The following is an 18,358-nucleotide window of genomic DNA, read 5'->3' as shown; positions in this document are numbered from 1 at the left end:
AGAATCTAATCTTATGGGTGTGAACCACATTAAGATCGGGTTTAGCGTCAAAAATGAGTTTAGGAAGTGGAAGTCTTTCACAGCTCTTGAAATCACTACATTCCTGAATGAATGCAGAAAAGGAATGATTAAGTTCATGTCAAAGTTGATGGAGAAATTTCCCTAGATTTCAGGTTGACAAAAGCTGTTACCTGCTTTGATCCCACCGCAGCATGCAGGGAGGCTGGTTCCAAATGATTTAAATCCTTTCTACATGTTTTGGTGGAAAGCATCTCGATGGAAAGTGGATGCGGATGTGCTGATAAAGCAGAAACACAGTATGCTTCTGTTGTAAAGAGGAACTACAAGACAAAAATTTGAAACATTCAACAAAAGGGAGGAACGGTTGGATGAAATGTCTCAAGAATCAGAATGCAATGTGCCACGAACTGCAGAAGGCAATAGAAACGCGCTCACTTTGTCGCACAGGCAAGCAGCTGTGGAGCAAGGATTTTCGGTCAACGAAGAGTGCCTCTTTGAGAATATGAGGAAAGAGTCTGTAGTGAGCAGTCAAGACCCACGGCAGAGTCCAAGGAGTGGCTATAACAAAGTCCCTTGTACACTCCAAGAGAAACGCACGAGATCAGTATGTTGAAGACTTCAAAAAGCAAAAAGATGAGGACTCCACGAAAAAGGATGATCTGACTAAAAGGAATATTGTTGAAACAGCAATCAGAGAGCTTAAAGAGAAGAAGGCAAAACTTCAGGGGACCATTCAGAACACTCATACACGGCAAGAATCTATTATAGAAAGAACCAATGCTCTCGCAAAAAGCTCTAAGTGAGTTATCCCCTGAAGTCCTACAGTACTCACTCCCAAATTATTTTTTGTGCTGTCTAATAATAATTAAAACATTTCTTTAATAAAATGCTTTTATAACAAATGAATATAAAAGAGTTATTTATTTTAACCTGCTAACTCCCAAAGACATTTAAATATAAATTTTGAACAGTAACTTTTGTGATTCAACATTGACTGGTAAGTAAACCTAATTTAAGAAATTAATCAAGTATTAAAATAAAGCCCAGAGTCAAAATTTAGAAACATGAAAATCCGAAAAGATTTTAAAAATGGACAAAATATTCTATGGAAAAAAATATCTTAATTATTCTAAAATGAAAGAAGGTACCTGAGGGTCTTTTAAAAACGACTAAACCACAAGTTTTTGTACTTAAATAGTAATAATAAACTCAGAAAAATTGAGGAATGAAAGAGCTAAAAGACATACTTGTCCTGATTGAAAGCAGATTTTAGAGCAGTGAATATAGTAGCTGCACCTTTAACACACATTTTCCCTTTTGTAAGCCACCTATCGCTTAAAACTGGACTAATTTCATACAAGAGCAAGGTACGGACGTCTCGCTACCTGTAACTTGACTGGGGCTGCCTTCTGTTGTCTTAACCCGGTAGTACACCACCAGTCAAATTACGGTGTAATGTGAACCAATGACTAATATGAAGGTATGGATCAAATCTCAATTTGTGTAGATGAGAGTATCAGCTGCAACTAAGTTGTTTTTCATTGATCGTGTTCGTGTTCGCGCGCGCGTGTGTGTGTGTGTGTGTGTGTGTGTGTGTGTGTGTGTGTGTGTGTGTAAATAGAAATTCTGTGATATAATCCACTTAAATTTGGCTGTATGCTAATAAAATTTCTGAAACTGATAATTCTTCACACTTTAAAACATAGGAAAGAAATAAAATGATGAATATTGGGGTTACACAATGATTAACTAGAAACCTTTTCCAAGTTTTCAGTCACACAAAATTACTCACCCCTTCAAAATAAGTCAGCATTTCTTCCTATACACCTCAGAAAAGCATGTTAGTACAATGGTGAGCACAGCAGAAGGCAGCTGTATAAGGCATTCTATGCAAAGAGAGACAGAGAGTACTTTGTGATGGCCTCGGTGAACTTTCTCTCTATCCCACACTTCACGCTCCAGGTGTTCCCTAGCCTGGTAATTGGTAATGCTGGGGTGAGAGTTGCATCAGGTCAGTGGTTCTGCTTCCAACTCTCCCTAGAAAAATTTATATGCTAAGAAAACTATCACAATCATTTCTTAATGTAATGCTTTTTGCATTTGCTTTATGCCACCCATGATCAACACAATAGTGGATGAGTACCTCCACAATATTTCAACTAACCTGGAGACCAACACTAAATGTTTTATGTGCACCCCAAAAAGCACACTACAGGCAGACATGGCAGATTGGCTGGAGCATCGCACTGCTCCTTACTACTGTTTCACCCCACCACCTGCCTTCTGATGTACACACCATTAAAAACTGTACATACCTTGTACAATCTTGTTTCCACATCTCCACCAGAATCTTGCTCCTGAGTCATGAGACAATATTTATTAGTCATTGGATCAGTGATATCCTTAATATCAGTTAGCCTGGTTACAGATTTCCTCTTTTTCATATGGGGTTGAAGCACAGTTCCCAGAGGGGCTGGTATAGCAGGCCGATGGTCAAGCCACACTTCACCACACAGTCCACCAACAGATCGGGAACGGCGCCGTACTGGCGTCAGCCCACTACAGGTTGTACCAGTGCTCTGAAGAACAGATTATTCTTTGGTTTATGTGTAGTCATCAGAGAGTCAAAATAATGAGCAACTTACAGAATTTCATGCTTAAATATAACAATATGTACAAGAATGTGTACAAAAATCAAACCATTGTTCACTACATAAATAAAAATGGGAAGTGTCCACCTTGACTGAATGCTACCAAGCTGATACTCCAGTATTTCCATGCCCGTGTGATATGCTGATTAGTATTTTATCCTTATGCGAACTATTTTCAATACAGAAAAAAGTCATTCCTACATATGAAGAACTGTGCAAGTTAACGAAGGCTATTGGGTGTGTCGAACATTACTGGAATGTGGAGACTGCAACACAGCATTCCCAGGTGATGCCAACATGAAGCTTATCACTACCTTTTGGTCTTTGAGAAAGTAAAATCGCTGGTGTTAGGGGCCAGGGGAGCATCATGCAGACAGCTATCACAGGCAGTTGACCATAGTCCAAAGACTGGTGAGGAGTTGGACTGAGGACAACAGCTTGGCAAGAAAAGTAGGCACGGATCTTCCCAGAAGGACCATACCACAAGAAGATTGTAGGATTCTTGATCTGGCTCAGTTTACTAAATGGACGAAAATAGCAGAAATCCAAAGAGGTTACAGGAAGAGTGCCACCATGAACCACCGGGAACAGGTTATTGGAACCTAAGTTGTGATCTTCAGTTGCCCCAAGTTTTTTACAACTGACGCCAACCACAAGTAACAGAATTGCAGTGCAGAGCCACAGTAGCCAGAATACTGACTGTGGTTTTGACAATGAGTCATTTCCGTCTGCAGTCATGGATAGATGCAAGTGTGTCTGTAGACTATCTGGTGAAAGGTCACACAGAGTATTTATTCTCAAAACACTTACTTTAACTACTGGAACCATGGTACAGCGAGCACCAGGACTAATTTCGTAATTGCTGCAGTGGGTGAAAAGTCATCAGTATGTGCCAAGAATGATAAACCCTATGGACATACCCCTTATTAACAGGGTACTGAACGACGTATCCTGGTAGGTTAAAGCAAGATCCCCCACACAGTAGTGCACACCACAGATCCTTTGAGAACTGTATGGATTCTTAACTGGACTGGGCCGACCGGTCCCAATTTCTTTCCCATAGAACATGTCTTGGATGTGATAAGAAGTCGTATACTTTCTTATCATCCTCCAGCCACAAGATGAAATAAGACAGTACGTGTTTCATCCTCCAGATGACATTTGGAACATGTTTGCTCCCATGCCATAATGAATAATAGAGTGTATTCGCAACCGTAGGTGCCACAATACGGACATCACTTCTAATAGGAGGGAAAGTTTTATCATTTAATATTTGTTATGTATGAACAGCTCCAAGAACTATGACAAAATCAAACTATTGCTTCTTAGCGAGAAATGTTTCATTTCTGTTCATTTATGTTCACAAAGTTTTTAGTGTAGTGTGATATAAATAATATCTCCATTTAAGAATATTTTGATTTACCTTTAATTTGGAAGAATAAGGAGTCATGCTTGTTGTAGCAGATACAACGTTATGGTCAGATTTAAAATTATTCAGGGATATATGACTATCCGAATTGGCTGAAAGTAGCTGAGGTGAAGGACGATCTTCAATAAGAATCTGCTTAACTTTTCTCAATTTTTCTTCTTTCTCCCTCATTTGATTCTGAAAGAGAATATTTTCCAGTAACATATTAAAAACTTAACTACAGTGGACTGGTTTTGCACAAAATGAAAATTTTTCATCAATTCATGACAACGCAACTATTGTTAATATTATTCAAGAGCAGAATACAGAAATTTTACGAGTATTAGAAATAATGATAAATCTGAATACTAGACAAAACATTAATCTAATTCAGCAGTTTCTTATAAGACAACATGAAAATATGTCAGCATGATCTGCTTTCATCTCTGCAGTTTGATATCCTGCTGCTTTTCTTTCATAATATTTCCCTACAAAGAAATGTCAAACACTGAGTGTGCCAAAGATTAATAAGCAGTACACTTTGGGCTTGAATGATCAGTGGCCGGTGCTGCTCAGGTTTCACAATAAATTTGATTAAAGTTAATGAAATAATTATGATGATTGTTGATGGAATTAGTACAGACACTTGTTACTCACTGATTTCACAAGGACGGGGCAGGGCAGGGATGGAAACCAAATCTAAGACTAAAATTACTGATGTGCTGACCACTTCAATTAAAAACACTGACTTTACTGATATGGGGAAAAAAAGGAGAGGTTACATGCTGACTTGAATTTATCACTGGGGGTGGTGGGAGAAAAAACTGGCCACCATTTCCGTAACCAGCATGCCACACCTAATTTTTTAAATTGTAATCAACATATAAAACTGTAACAAAATTACATACAAGTAGTAGTAGTAGTAGTAGTAGTAGTAGTAATAATAACAACAATTATTATTATTATTATTATTATTATTATAAGAGAATCAGGAAAGTCATTGCACTTTATTAAAATAACACTGACATGCTTCTATTCAGCACAAATATATATGACACCAGAAAAAGCTTCAAAGTGCAGCTGTACAGTACTATTTTCTGAGTAATACAAACAAAATGTTTACAACTTTTAATGTTTAAATGTAATGTGGAAGATTATCTAGCGTTCTTTACAAAATTAAATCATCATGTCTCCCCTTGTTGTTGATTCTTTGAAGAAAATGTTGTTATGACACTGCTTACACACTTATCACCTGTTTTCTATTCCTTTTGTGTGTCTAGTTTTCTTCACCTCTTGTTCGCAAACTTTCTTAGCACTCTCCAACATTGCCCAGGCCACAATAGTTCCCACCAAGTCGTTTTTTCATTGCTTCTTTTAAAACACTAGTTTGCAACATCCAGTAATCTGATAGTTAAAAAACTGTCTTGATCACAAATTTCTTTTAATCGGAGTGACCGGTTTCAATCCTTATGAATCATCTTCAGACTCCAGAATGGCAGGTGGACTTCCACGGAGCAAGCTGCGCCGACCCACGACGCTGAACTGACTGCAATCCTTATGGATCATCTTCAGACTCCAAAACGGCAGGTGGACTTCCATGGAGCAAGCTGCGCCAACCCACGATGCTGCACTGACTGCAGTCAGTTCAGCGTCATGGGTCGGCACAGTTTGCTCCATGGAAGTCCACATGCCATTCTGGAGTCTGAAGATGACCCTCAAGGATTGAAACTGGTCACTATGATTAAAAGAAATTTGTGATGAAGACTGTTTTTTAATTATCATATTAATGTAAGATCACTGATAATGTTTTCAAAAATTTTATCCAGTAATCTGTCAACAGTCAATCTTTTCTCCCTTTTTTCCTCTTTTATTTTCATTTTCTTTGGTGCTTGTTCACAGCAATCAACATTTACTTTTTCGTTTTCAAACTTACTCTTCATACTTGCTTACAAACATTTTTTCTTCATTTCACTGTTCCTTCGCTTTTACTCGGACACTCTTTTTATCTTTACAGTACTGCTGATACACTACATCAGCTGTGCATGCTTATTGAAGAAGTTCTCGAGTGATAATTACAAAGTGAGCCTTCTCCCTAAACACATTCACCACAGCATATCTTACAGTCAAATGAGAATCTAATATTCTTTCACACACATTTGTGGTGTCGTCATTCAATGTGTTTGCTGACGATGAGAATCCCCTTTCTACACCCACACTGCCATGCAAAAGTACAAGTGCAGCCTTCACAATTTTCGCAAGAGCAAGGTATTCCTTTTCTCAAAAAACTGACTCCAGTAAACATTCACTGGGTTCTTGCCACTATCTGATTTTACTTCTTCTAATACCAACAGTATCCATTTATCAACTAGTGCATATTCATTGTACTGAACTGGAAGAACTGCAACTAATTTCGCTGTATTTTTGTATGATCCTTCTTGCAGTCTCTATGCAGGATGCAAACATTGGAGATACCACAACACAAGATTATCCAACACAGCCTTTTCCAGACTACATGTACAAGCAGATACATAGTGCTTTCTAGCTTACAAGGAAATGTAGCATCATTTTTGTGCGCTTAGCTTCTTGAGATATTCATTTTTCTCTAGTGCCTAACACTGTTTTTCAAGCGCAAGTAATATTTACCACAAAATCTTTCCTGCGTAATGGAACAGCACTAATACAAAATCAGTTCACAAGTGTTCTGATGAGGTTTGTGAGCTCATTGTAGATTAGATGCATTAAAAAAAACTCTTTTCTGAAAGAAACCGTGAATCTTGAATGTGTATGAGCTCTTGCACAAGCAAATATAATTTCTGCTTTGGTAGTTTTGTCTTTAAATAATTCAATGGTATTCTTGTATTTCAAAGAACATCAACTTGCTTTGTGCCAGGGCATGAACTGAAAAATGTATTTCTCAACAACTGACCACTGTTCTAAAAGTCACTCTGGACCTGATTCTAATGTCAGCCATCTGGATGACAGATGTTTTATAAAACAAGCTCTGAAGTTGGAAGGAACATGTGAAATATACCCAAGGAAGAAGGGAAACAAATTGTAAATCAGGTTTTTAGCTTTTTCAGATGGCATTGCCCTTTTAGCTAGTAAATGGAAGAACACTGGGACAAAGCAAGCTGGGATATTTTAACTTCCCCCTTTGTTTTGCAATCTGCCTCCTTAAATTCAATTTTTTTTTTTTTTTTTTTTTTTTCCATTTTAACTAATTACCATTAACATCAATGAGTATAATATGTGTTTTCATAAAAGATAAAGGTTGGACCACAGTCTTAAAGAATATACCACCAGATCTAATTTTGTGCTTAGTTTTATGTATGTAATTGGTTTTCTAATTTATATTGACTATTCCCAGTTAGTATCTTTTGTTATAGGGTGAAATCAGTATTTGTTTTGTAGCTTAAATTCTATTGTTGACTTATAAACAAATATAAATTCTGTACTAATTATAAACATTTGGAGGAACAGCTAATAGTATTCTTAAAGGATCTATTTGGCTTTATTTGAAAACATGTTAGCAAAGCCAGCTCTTAATTCCAAGGTAACTACCAGTTTTGTCAAAAGTATTGTTTGCGTAGCTATATCTGTTAATTTCATCATTTAAACAAATAATATGGTTTAACCTTTGTAGTAGAAAAAAACTGTTAAAAAGATGGAATTTTTCGATGTTTTCTGTTAATTTAATGAGTTAGGTTTTAATTGTAATTTCTGTAAATTAAACATCAAACAATGTGTAGTTTCAGTACCTATTATTGTGAGGATATATAAGGGCCCGAAATTTGGTCCCGAGACAGTCAGTCCACGGCAAAGTTTCAGACAAGAAACCCGTGTTGCTTAGAACAACAGCAATGCACCAACTTAACTGTGAAATAAGTGTAACACAATTAGGCTGTGTGTTAAAACAATGACAGTGTCTGTTAAATGCATACTGTATTATGCAGCAAGAATTGTGTGGTTAGGTTTTTACTTCTCATAGATGTTCAACAGTACACTAGCAGTATGTTGATGTTTGCTTGCAGCCTTTAATGAGACTCATTAAAAGTTAAACAATAGTGCACTGGCCATATAACTGTAAGTAAAGAACCGTGAAACGCAAATGTGCACCTGTTGGCTACATCATTTAAAACAGTCAGTGTTGAACTTCCACCTCACATTTTTCAGCCAGTACAGCAATGCTGTACGTTGACATCGAGGACAATTAACGAAGAAATGCAGCAGGCGAACGTCACAACACATCAAGAATGGCAGAGATCTAGCATGAAACCACAGGAAAAATGAGTCTAAAAATCTTGTATCAGACAGAATATATGGAGAAGGGGAGAAATACTTAGAAGCAAAATATTGGAAAATTAAATGGACATTTAAATCCAAGTGTTTAGGAGAATGGATTCAGTCCAATGGACTGGATAAAGATGCTGTCAAAGGAAAAACCAGAAAATTAGACCTTGCTTACAGACTAGCACAGAGCAGGTACAGCAAACAGGCTATCCTACAAGGCCAAAAATCAGGAACTATAACTCAGTAGCACGGAAACACTTAGAACGTGCAATATTAGTTGGAGGCGACTGCCAAGTATAGACTGGTATGTCTACGGATTCATTGCAGTTGCTACGGACAGACTGTCTTATGAAGTAGTTCCAAACACTTTACTGAAAACATGCCTTGAGCAGCTAGTTCTCCCACCCACACACAGTGAAAATATTTTTAAATCTTGAGCTACAAATACACCTGACCTTACTGACAGTGTCAGTACTGAGTGAGTTATTAGTGATCATGTGATCATATCATCATAGTAATGATGGTTACTGAAGTTAATAAATCCTTCAAGAAGGTTAGGAGACTATTTATATTAGAAAGAGAAGATAAGCAGTTAGCATCCCACTTAGATAGTTAATGGAGGTAATTTTATTCAAATATGATGGACATGGAAGAATTATGGGGAACATTTAAACTGATTGTAAATCTCACTCTGGAGAAGTACATGTCAAGTATATGGATTAAGGATGAAAAACCCCACCCTGGTTTAATTAACAAATATTGGAAGAAGCCAAGGAAGCAGAGATTATTGTACTCTCAGGTCAAAACAGAATATGGAAATGTTGACAGGCAAAGTTTGAGAGGGCACGAGATTTTCCACAGCTTTATCAGTAATAATTCTGGTTAAAGTTAACTGGTTTATCGGAAACTCCTATACTGTAGTAGTCTATAATGAGCAAATGTTATTTCATTTTGTGGTTAAGTTAGTTGGAAGTTACATATGCTGCCCCAAGCAATATCGACCAGAAGGTCCAATGGACAATAACGTCAAACTAATCATTTTTTCCATTTTCCATCGTTCCTTAGTTGCTTTGAAATTCATGGACGTATATTCTGTTTTCACAGCTAAATGAAAGGCAGTTTGTTACTTGCCACATGTGTTATGTTTTTCTTATTTGTTCAGCATCTTCAAAGGCCTGTAATACATGTTTGTTTTATACATACAATAAATACGTTATATAGTAATTACAAGTCTGGTTAGAAACAATTTTTGCAGCATAAGTTTCATGAAGTTAAGTTATTGTCTGAAGTTACTTACAATTTCTTATGTTAATCCATGTGTATAATACTGTAGATGTATTTATTCAGTCTACATGCTCCAGATGGCTAGTTTCTGGCGTACTTTCAACCACAATTATCTCAACACTTCACTTCCATTTTTCAGTATGTACCGAACATGTTTGTTTACAATGTGTAGTGTTGTCAACTATTATGCAGACAGTATATCACGGCAGTTTGCTGCAGCTGTAAACAAGTGAAAACTTGGACTGTCCGAAGGAAGACAGGCGGTGTGGGGGGATAAGTCCCACTTCCTTCTTGGCAGGCTGCACCTTGCATCCACGTTCTGTGCTCCCACAAAAGCAGAACTGACATAACAATCATAGGGATTGTTGATTCCTTTTCTTGTGAGAGTCTTATTAAAATCCCATTATACTTCAGGATTAGTCTCTCCACTCATTTCAAAATAAGAAAAGAAAAGAAGCAATCCACCACATGAAGCAAATTGGAGCACACACAGCACCTGATAGCAGCTACAGCACAGTTGTTTTCTGCGGTTGGCAGTGGTGGTTCAGGCCTGACCTCTACACCAGTATCTGACGCAACCATAGTTCAAAACACTCCTCACCTATAACTGCCACAATTTAGAGTTTACATAATATCAGTGTTTTTATCCTTTGTCTTTTGTATGTTTTGTAGTGTGTAAGTTTTTGATATTGGTTCATTTGTTACGTTTATGATAATTTAACTTCTCGCATGGTATCCTGTGAACCATGGATGAAAGCCAACAGAGACTCCATATACATATATTAAGAGGCTGGACAATCCAAGTAACTGACTCATGGTAAAGCCAGGAAATAAACGCTTCCACATGAAAGTGTGTTTTTAGCTTATTTAGCCCTTTTCCTTTTTTACTTCATTTAATATCATTATTAAAGATCGAATCAAACATGCAAACAAAAAGTAGATATAAATGCTGCTGGTAGTTTACGTTATCTACCTTGAGTTCAGCCTTCTGAAGTTTCAATTGCTGCTGCATCTCCTTTGACATCTTCTCAGTTTCGGCCATCATTTTACTGCTGTATTTCTGCTTCACTTTCTCTTTCTCAATGGTGCGTTTGTTCAGCATGACTTCTTTATTGTCCAGCTGTACAATAAAATGAAATTGTTATGCAGATTTATTACAAAAATCATTCACATATCATTAATATCAAACACTATTTATGTTTTTAGGATGCTGTGTGTGTGGAAGCTATAATACCTGGTGGGAAATCTGAAATGTACACCACAAATCTACCTGTTATCACAGCAAGTGAATAAAAACCCAGTTCAGAAATTTTCTTGTACTCAAATAACCATTTTTACAAAAACTGATGTAAAAACTGCATAATAAGAACAATATAACGCATATATTATTGAAATTCAATTACATTAATTTCGGCAGATTCAAACAAAATAAATAAAGTGACACAGCAAAGGGAAATTTTTAGTTTTAAATAAATTGATGACGGAAAGCATCAATTTTTGAGAGCATGACCACTTAATTACTACAGTTAACTTTATGGCGCACACTGCAATGTCAGTGTGTAGGGCTTTAGTTTTATTTCCAGTCTTTAAAGATGTAATGCCTTTCTGACAAATATTTTGTTGAGGTCTGAAAATATCAAGGAAAGGATCACAGGCAGTGCCTTTTCTAAAGGAATTTTAATATTTAGTGAAAACATAAATGTCCACAATTTCTTTGTCACAATTTCAGTCCTTTTCACAATGTATATGTATATTCTTAGACTGCAGTATTGATGTAATTTTATTTGTAGTTTTCTTTAAACTCAACATTTTTATAAGCAAATGAATGGGCTCTTGAATGCACTTTATGCCGAATAAAATGCCAGAATATCATACATATAATCTTTTATTTTTGGCAAATTTTGTTTGCAATTTCATATTCATATCACTGTTTGCATTGTCTTCTACCTCATCCATCACGCTACTGGTAGAAATGTAGCTCAAAATAATGTCATATTAGCAAATTCTTAGTGTAAGTTCAATGCAATGTTCTGAAACATCTGACAACTCTAGAATGTACATAAATTAATATTCTTGAAAACTAAAGAAGCTGCTGCACTGGTGCCCAGTACTCTAATTTTATTTCCCTTTTACAGTAAAATATTGTCTCATGCCATTTCATAATGCCTGACACCGTGTACCTACTGGCAGCCACAAGCTCCACCCTGTTAAGTACAGTTTATCGTCAGATGGCATGTTCGTAACACAGTCTGAGTGACATAAGCCTTGTGAATTAAACATATATTGTAAATGATTGGTTGGTTGATTTGGGGGAGGGGACCAAATAGCAATGTCATTGGTCCCATCAGACTAGGTAAGAATGGGGGAAGGAAGTCGGCCATGCCCTTTCACAGGAACAATCCCAGCATTTGCCTGAAGCGATTTAGGGAAATCACACAAAACCTAAATCAGGATCGCCGGATGCAGGGTTCAACCGTCATCCTCCCGAAATCGAGTCCAGTGTGCTAACAACTGTGCCACCTCACTTGGTATATCGTGAATGAACATTAGGGGTGAAGAGGTGGTATCAGTTTAGGCCTCGTCACAGTTGGGGCTCCAAAAAGTTCTAATTGCTGTAGATTTCTTGCACTCTCTTGCCGTTACCTTTATTAACACAATTGTTCGCATTGTCACTATCATTCCTAGCTGGTCGGTCAGACGGACGGATGGTCTCCCTCTCTCTCCTCCCGCTCTCCCCCTTCTCCACGAATTTGCATCATACCAGTGTGACTTTAATAAGGGTATGGTTAACTGTTTAGAGTGACAGTGGCAGTAGGTGCAGATTCTACAGTGCAGATTCTATACAAAGCTACCAACGCTTCTGACATGTGCTGCCATGTCCTGAGTGTTTCAGGTACTTTTAGGTGACTTTTCTTTTTTAATGTTTATTTTATTTTATTTTTTACCTCCTTCTATGAAGAAATTTATTCAGGTATTAAGGGGTTAGTGAAGAAATAAAAGTTAATACACAGTACTGCACTATACACTGCACAAAACAGAATGGAGTGTGTGGCCGCCAGCTGTCCAGTGTGAAGCCTTGACGTGTGCACTGGCAGATTTGTGGCAGTCAGTGTATTGAGTTTGTTAGTTGGTTGCATATTCCATTGATCAATTGCACGGTACAGTAGCCATTATGATGTGGAACGTGCCAAATGCACAGGAAATGCTCGTATGAAACAAAATTTTTTAGAAAGAAACATTCCACATAGGAAAAATATATTAAAAAACAAAGATGCTGTGACTTACCAAACGAGAAAGTGCTGGTAGATAGACACAATAAAAAACACAAACACACACACAAATTTCAAGCTTTTGCAACCCACGGTTGCTTCATCAGGAAAAAGGGAAGGAGAGGGAAAGACGAAAGGATGTGGGTTTCCGCGCGCGCGCCCAAACACACACACACACACACACACACACACACACACACACACACACACACACACACACCGCTGTGTGTGTGTGTGTGTGTGTGTGTGTGTGTGTGTGTGTGTGTGTGTGTGTGTGTGTGTGGGGGGGGGGGGGGGGGGGGGGATGACTCCTTACCCTCTCCCTTAAAACCCACATCCTTTCGTCTTTCCCTCTCCTTCCCTCTTTCCTGATGAAGTAACCGTAATTTTACAATACACCGAGTTACAGATTAATATTTCTATTATTTACCCCATTCCCTTAAATGGCACGAAATGCATATACTCTATTTATAGATTTATTTATTTGTAGTCAAGAATTCATCTATGGTATAGAAGGAGTTGTCAAGGAGATATTATTTCAATTTATTTTTGAAGCTATTACTGCTGTCTGTCAGACACCTTATTTCAGCTGGCAATTTGTCGAAAGTTTTTAAAGGAGCATATTTTACCCCTTTTTGTGCCAAAGATAGGTTGAGCAAAGGATAGTGTAAGTCTTTCTTTTTTCTGGTATTATAATCATGAATGTCACTGTAGTTTTTAAACTGGTCCATGTCGCTGAGAACAAACTTCGTTAGTGAGTAGATGTTTGTGAGGCTGTTGTAAGAATTCCCAATCTTTTAAATAGATGCCTACAAGATGTGAGCCTATGAACCCCACACATTATTCCAACCACTTTCTTTTGAGCAGTGAATACTTTGTCTAAATGCTGAGTTACCCCAAAATATTATTCCGTATGACATCAGAGAGTTAAAGTGTGCAAAGTATGTTAGCTTACTAATTTCTACATTCTCAAAATTAGTAGTTATTCTGATCGCAAAAGTTGCTGAACGTAGTCGCTTTAGGAGATCCAAAATATGAATTTTCCAATTAAGATTCTCACCTATACGCACACCCAAAAACTTAGTATGCTCTACCCTGTCTACTGACAACTGATGATGATGTGATATTTATTGAAGGAACTGTACTGTTTGCAGCAGAAAATTGGATGTACTGTGTTTTTTTTTTTCAAAGTTTAGAGCGAGCCCATTTTCAGAAAACCAATTAATGACTATTCCAAACACCTTATTTTTATCATTTTCAACTGGACTTTCTTTTACTGGATGATTTTATCATCAGCAACCAGTGTCAGTTCAGCTTCCTGTTTCAGATACGAAGTGATGTCGTTCACATATATCAAGAATTGAAGGGGACCCATGATTGAACCCTGTGGAACACCTAATGCAATTTTACCCCAGTTAGATGAAGTGGCAAACTTATTTAAATAACTTGACTCATATAAGGAAACGTTTTGCTTCCTGTTCTGTAGGTATTACTTAAACCATTCATATGCTATTCCATTTATACCATAGAATTGTAATTTCTGTAACAATGTTGTGGTTCACACAATCAAATGCTTTGGACAAGTCACAGAAAATTCCTATTGGTAACATTTTACTATTTAAAGACTATTATGTGGACAGTGAAATTTTATATTGCTGTCCCAGTGGAACAGCAATTTAGAAACCAGAACTGTGATTTACCAAGTATCCCATTACTGTTGAGATGGCTAACCAGTCTTGAGTACATTAGTTTCTCAAAGATTTTTGAGAATGCTGTAAGCAAGGATACTGGCCGATAATTATTGACATCTGTGGTGTCCCCCTTTTTGTAAAGAAGCCTGACAATGGCATATTTTAACATGTCTGGGAGAATACCTTGAGTTAGTGATGCATTGCATATGTGACTCAGAACATCAGCTGTAATTGCTCCACATTGATTTCCTATCGTATTAGAGATGTCATCTACTCCAACAGAACATTTATTTTTCAGAGACTTAATTTTACTTATTTCACAAGAGGTTGTCAGGTGAAACTTAATCTGATTAACAGACTTCCATGTACTGCCTAACTTTTTCTTTTGAATACATTAGCTACTTGTGTACTTTTGGTTAGGATGGTCTCATTCTCTTTAACAGTAATACTACCTACCCCAATGGTTACTTTTCATGTCTCCCTTCTAACAACATTCCATATTGATTTTATTTTATTGCCAGAGTTGTTAATTTCTTCCCTAACATACATATTTCTTGATTTCTTTACAACTTTTCTCAGTATGTTACAATAATTTTTACAGTGTAAAAACACTTCTGGATCTTTACTAGTTCTTGCTGTCTCATATAGTTTTCTTTTCTTTCTGAAGACACTTTAATACCTGTAGTAATACAAGGTTCCTTTGAAAAGTGTGTGGTGTTACACTTAGGAAATGCCTAGTAGAGGTACAACGTAATCTCTACCATGCTCCATACAGTGGCTTGTGGAGCACTTATGTAGCTGTAAATGAAACAGTCACCTCTTACTACCAGTAATTAGTTGGGAAGGTAATACTGGAATGCACATAGACTAATTCTTTTGCAGATACAAATTACATTGGAGCAATACACATGCTCAGGAGAATGCATAAATTAAAGGCACCCTATCATGTTTCTTGTACTATGCACTTTGTTTCCAGGGAGATAGAACTTGTTGGTATATTTCATAGACGCGAGTTCTCTCTCAGCTCATTTCAACATGGGCCCAGTAAGTACCAGAGAATGAGAGCCCACACTGACAAGAATAATATGAAATGCCAGCAAGTTCATTCCAGATGCTAAGAATGAGGTAGAAACAGCATGCAAAAGAGCCTTGAGTGCCCACTGAGATACCACCAGTATTGACCACCACAAAACCACAATATTTGCTCCGATTTGTTGCATTGTTCTACATTTAAAAGCTCACAAGGTTTTACAAATTGCACTGAACAGACCAGAGTTCAATTAATATGGGCACAAATAATTAACTATTTTCCCACTGTAGCTCCAACTCCGGTACTGGGCCTAAGACTATCTTGTTCATCAAATCTATAGAAAATATTATAATGGAAAACTCTTGATGGAATTTTGTGCGTACACATTTGTACTCGACAACACTGCAGGATTCATCTGGAAGTAAGTAATGTTCCCATTCTCGTGTGTGTACCTACCAATGATTTAAGCGAGATTTTACCTTTATTCCTTCCGTGGCAAAATATTGTAAAGGAAAGATGTTCAAAACCCAAATATTTGTTAGAACAGCACAGTGCTCTATGTGTAGCTACCAAATTAATTACAGGGAACCTACATTTCAATATGCTAAAAACCACACCACAGTGCCATTTTTTCCATAAACAAATCATTGACAGAAGTGTTACAGCTTATTAAATAGAGATCTGTTACATTTATGTTATTTATTGTTGAACTTCCTAGTCATTTCACTAAAAAAGTAACGATCTTTTCTTAATAGTTAGCAAATATTTTTACGTTCATCAGGAAGGAAAGAAGGAGCTTTACATCTTTCTATTTTGGTTTCTGTAAATTGTTCTCATGATAAGAATTTCTTTGTTACAGTTTCACACTCCATCAACAGCATGGTCAATAGAAACAGAGCACAAAATCTGATTATGGAAGGATGTGGGCAGGAAATTTGCTGTGCCTTTTACAAAGGAACCATCATAGCATTCGCCTGGAGCGATTGAGAGCAATTGCAGAAAATCTAAAGATGGATGGCTGGAAAAGGATTTGAATTGTTGTCCTTCTGAATGCAAGTTCAGTGTGCCACCTAGCTCAGTTTATTTTTAAAAAAGCGCACGCACGCACACTCTTTAGAGTTTTCTCAGCCAATGAGAGAAACAGCTTTCCTAGATAAGTCATCAGTACTCAGTATTCATAGGTAACACTGTTACACTATTTTAACAAACTTCCTCATTAAACTAACCAACAAAATGTGAAAAAGGGTCTTAAGTATTTTCACTTGCCAGGAGATGCTAATAGTACATCGGTAAAATCTCATTTTAATGACTGGAAAGCAAAGAGTGATGAAAGCTTGTATGTATAAGGTCTACATCAGTAATTTTTATTGTGTATTACAAGTTAACACATTAAGGAGAATATTACAGGAACTCCCATCAAAATTTTTGAAGGAGATCGAGGGTCTTGGTTGCACGTGGCCTAGCATTGTCCTGGAGAAGCACTAACCCATTCGAAAGTTTGCCACCTGCAATTTTTCTTGATGGCCTGTTTGAATGTTGCAATACTGTTCAGCATTTACTGTTGAATTCCACGTTAGCCAAACAATAAGTAGAGGTCTTTCTTCATCGAAAATGAAAGTAAGTAATACTTTTCTGGTCTTTGGAACAGAGTGGGCTGTTTTTGGGCTAGAGCTGCAGGGATGCAGCCAGTCCACATCCTTGGAGGCAAAGTCAAAGTGGTGGCACCATATTCATCACATCCTCCAATTGGAGGAATAAATAAGTTCTTTGCTCCACATATCTCAACAGATAGGTCAGGCAAACACCCATTCTTGCCGTCTTCTGAATCTCCGAAAGATGCCCACTGTGCAGAAACTTTGCACATGGATTATGAGATGCACAGTTCCCTTCCTTATTCACAATTAAACAGCAAAGCTGCATGTGGTGTCTAACAGTTCATTCATATGAGCTCCTCCACAGCTGAAATCGGGGCACTGGTAGAGGTAATGGACACCTGAGATGTGCTTTATGCTTCGACATCCCACCTCATAATATTGACACCACTGGAACATTGTACCCTGTGTGAGACAACTGTTCTCCATACGCCTTTTACGTCTTGCAATAAATTTGTGAAGCATGCTCCTCTTCTGTGTGTTGGAAGAAATTGAATAACTGCTCTGTGCTGATGGGGAGGAATCCACCACGCAGCAGACTGTGGAAACAACTCTCCAGAAATGATTAAATTGCTGCAAGGCCATTAGCTCCACTTGTACAACTGCAAACACTACAATCTCATCTCTTGGCAAACATATTCAGTGTCTGGTATTACACAACACCACTGCAGTGAAGGCCTCCTTTTCAACTCAGCATACCTTCTAATACTTTATTCTGCTCTAACTATGCAATGGGCACTCATGGATTAAAGCACTGCACCTTTATCAGTACAGACATATGTATGAAACATGAATAGGGGATATTAATACTGCAAGAATGAGGTATATCCAATAGTGAGATAAAATCACATTTATGCCCTCACCCTTGGACCCAGAATCTTTTCAGTAGCTTACAGAACTGACCGAATACACAATCTGTTCTAGTAGATCATAAAGCTGTACTTCCTTTGCTACTATAGCTTAATTTGAGATTGTGAGAAAGAAATGTTGATGAAAGGTACAAAGATGAAAGTCATTTTTGTTTATTGTATTAGTTTTCACTTGGTTCAGTTGTAATGCAAA

The 18,358-nt window shown here is 37.3% G+C and overlaps 1 protein-coding gene across 1 annotated transcript in view; it reads right to left on the bottom strand.

Moving 5' to 3' along the window:
- LOC124786165 (kinesin-like protein KIF23) overlaps positions 1–18,358 on the bottom strand; it is a 146,157-nt gene that overhangs the window by 37,524 nt on the left and 90,275 nt on the right. The window contains exons 12-14 of the mRNA XM_047254241.1: positions 10,628–10,774; positions 4,096–4,278; positions 2,337–2,600 (exon numbers count right to left, since the gene is read on the bottom strand). Coding sequence (XP_047110197.1) covers positions 2,337–2,600; positions 4,096–4,278; positions 10,628–10,774 — 594 coding nt within the window. The remainder of the gene's footprint in view (positions 1–2,336; positions 2,601–4,095; positions 4,279–10,627; positions 10,775–18,358) is intronic.

The sequence above is a fragment of the Schistocerca piceifrons genome, chromosome 1, assembly GCF_021461385.2.
Source record: "Schistocerca piceifrons isolate TAMUIC-IGC-003096 chromosome 1, iqSchPice1.1, whole genome shotgun sequence".
Lineage (NCBI taxonomy): Eukaryota > Metazoa > Arthropoda > Insecta > Orthoptera > Acrididae > Schistocerca > Schistocerca piceifrons.
This window is presented reverse-complemented; position numbering and strand designations above follow the sequence as displayed.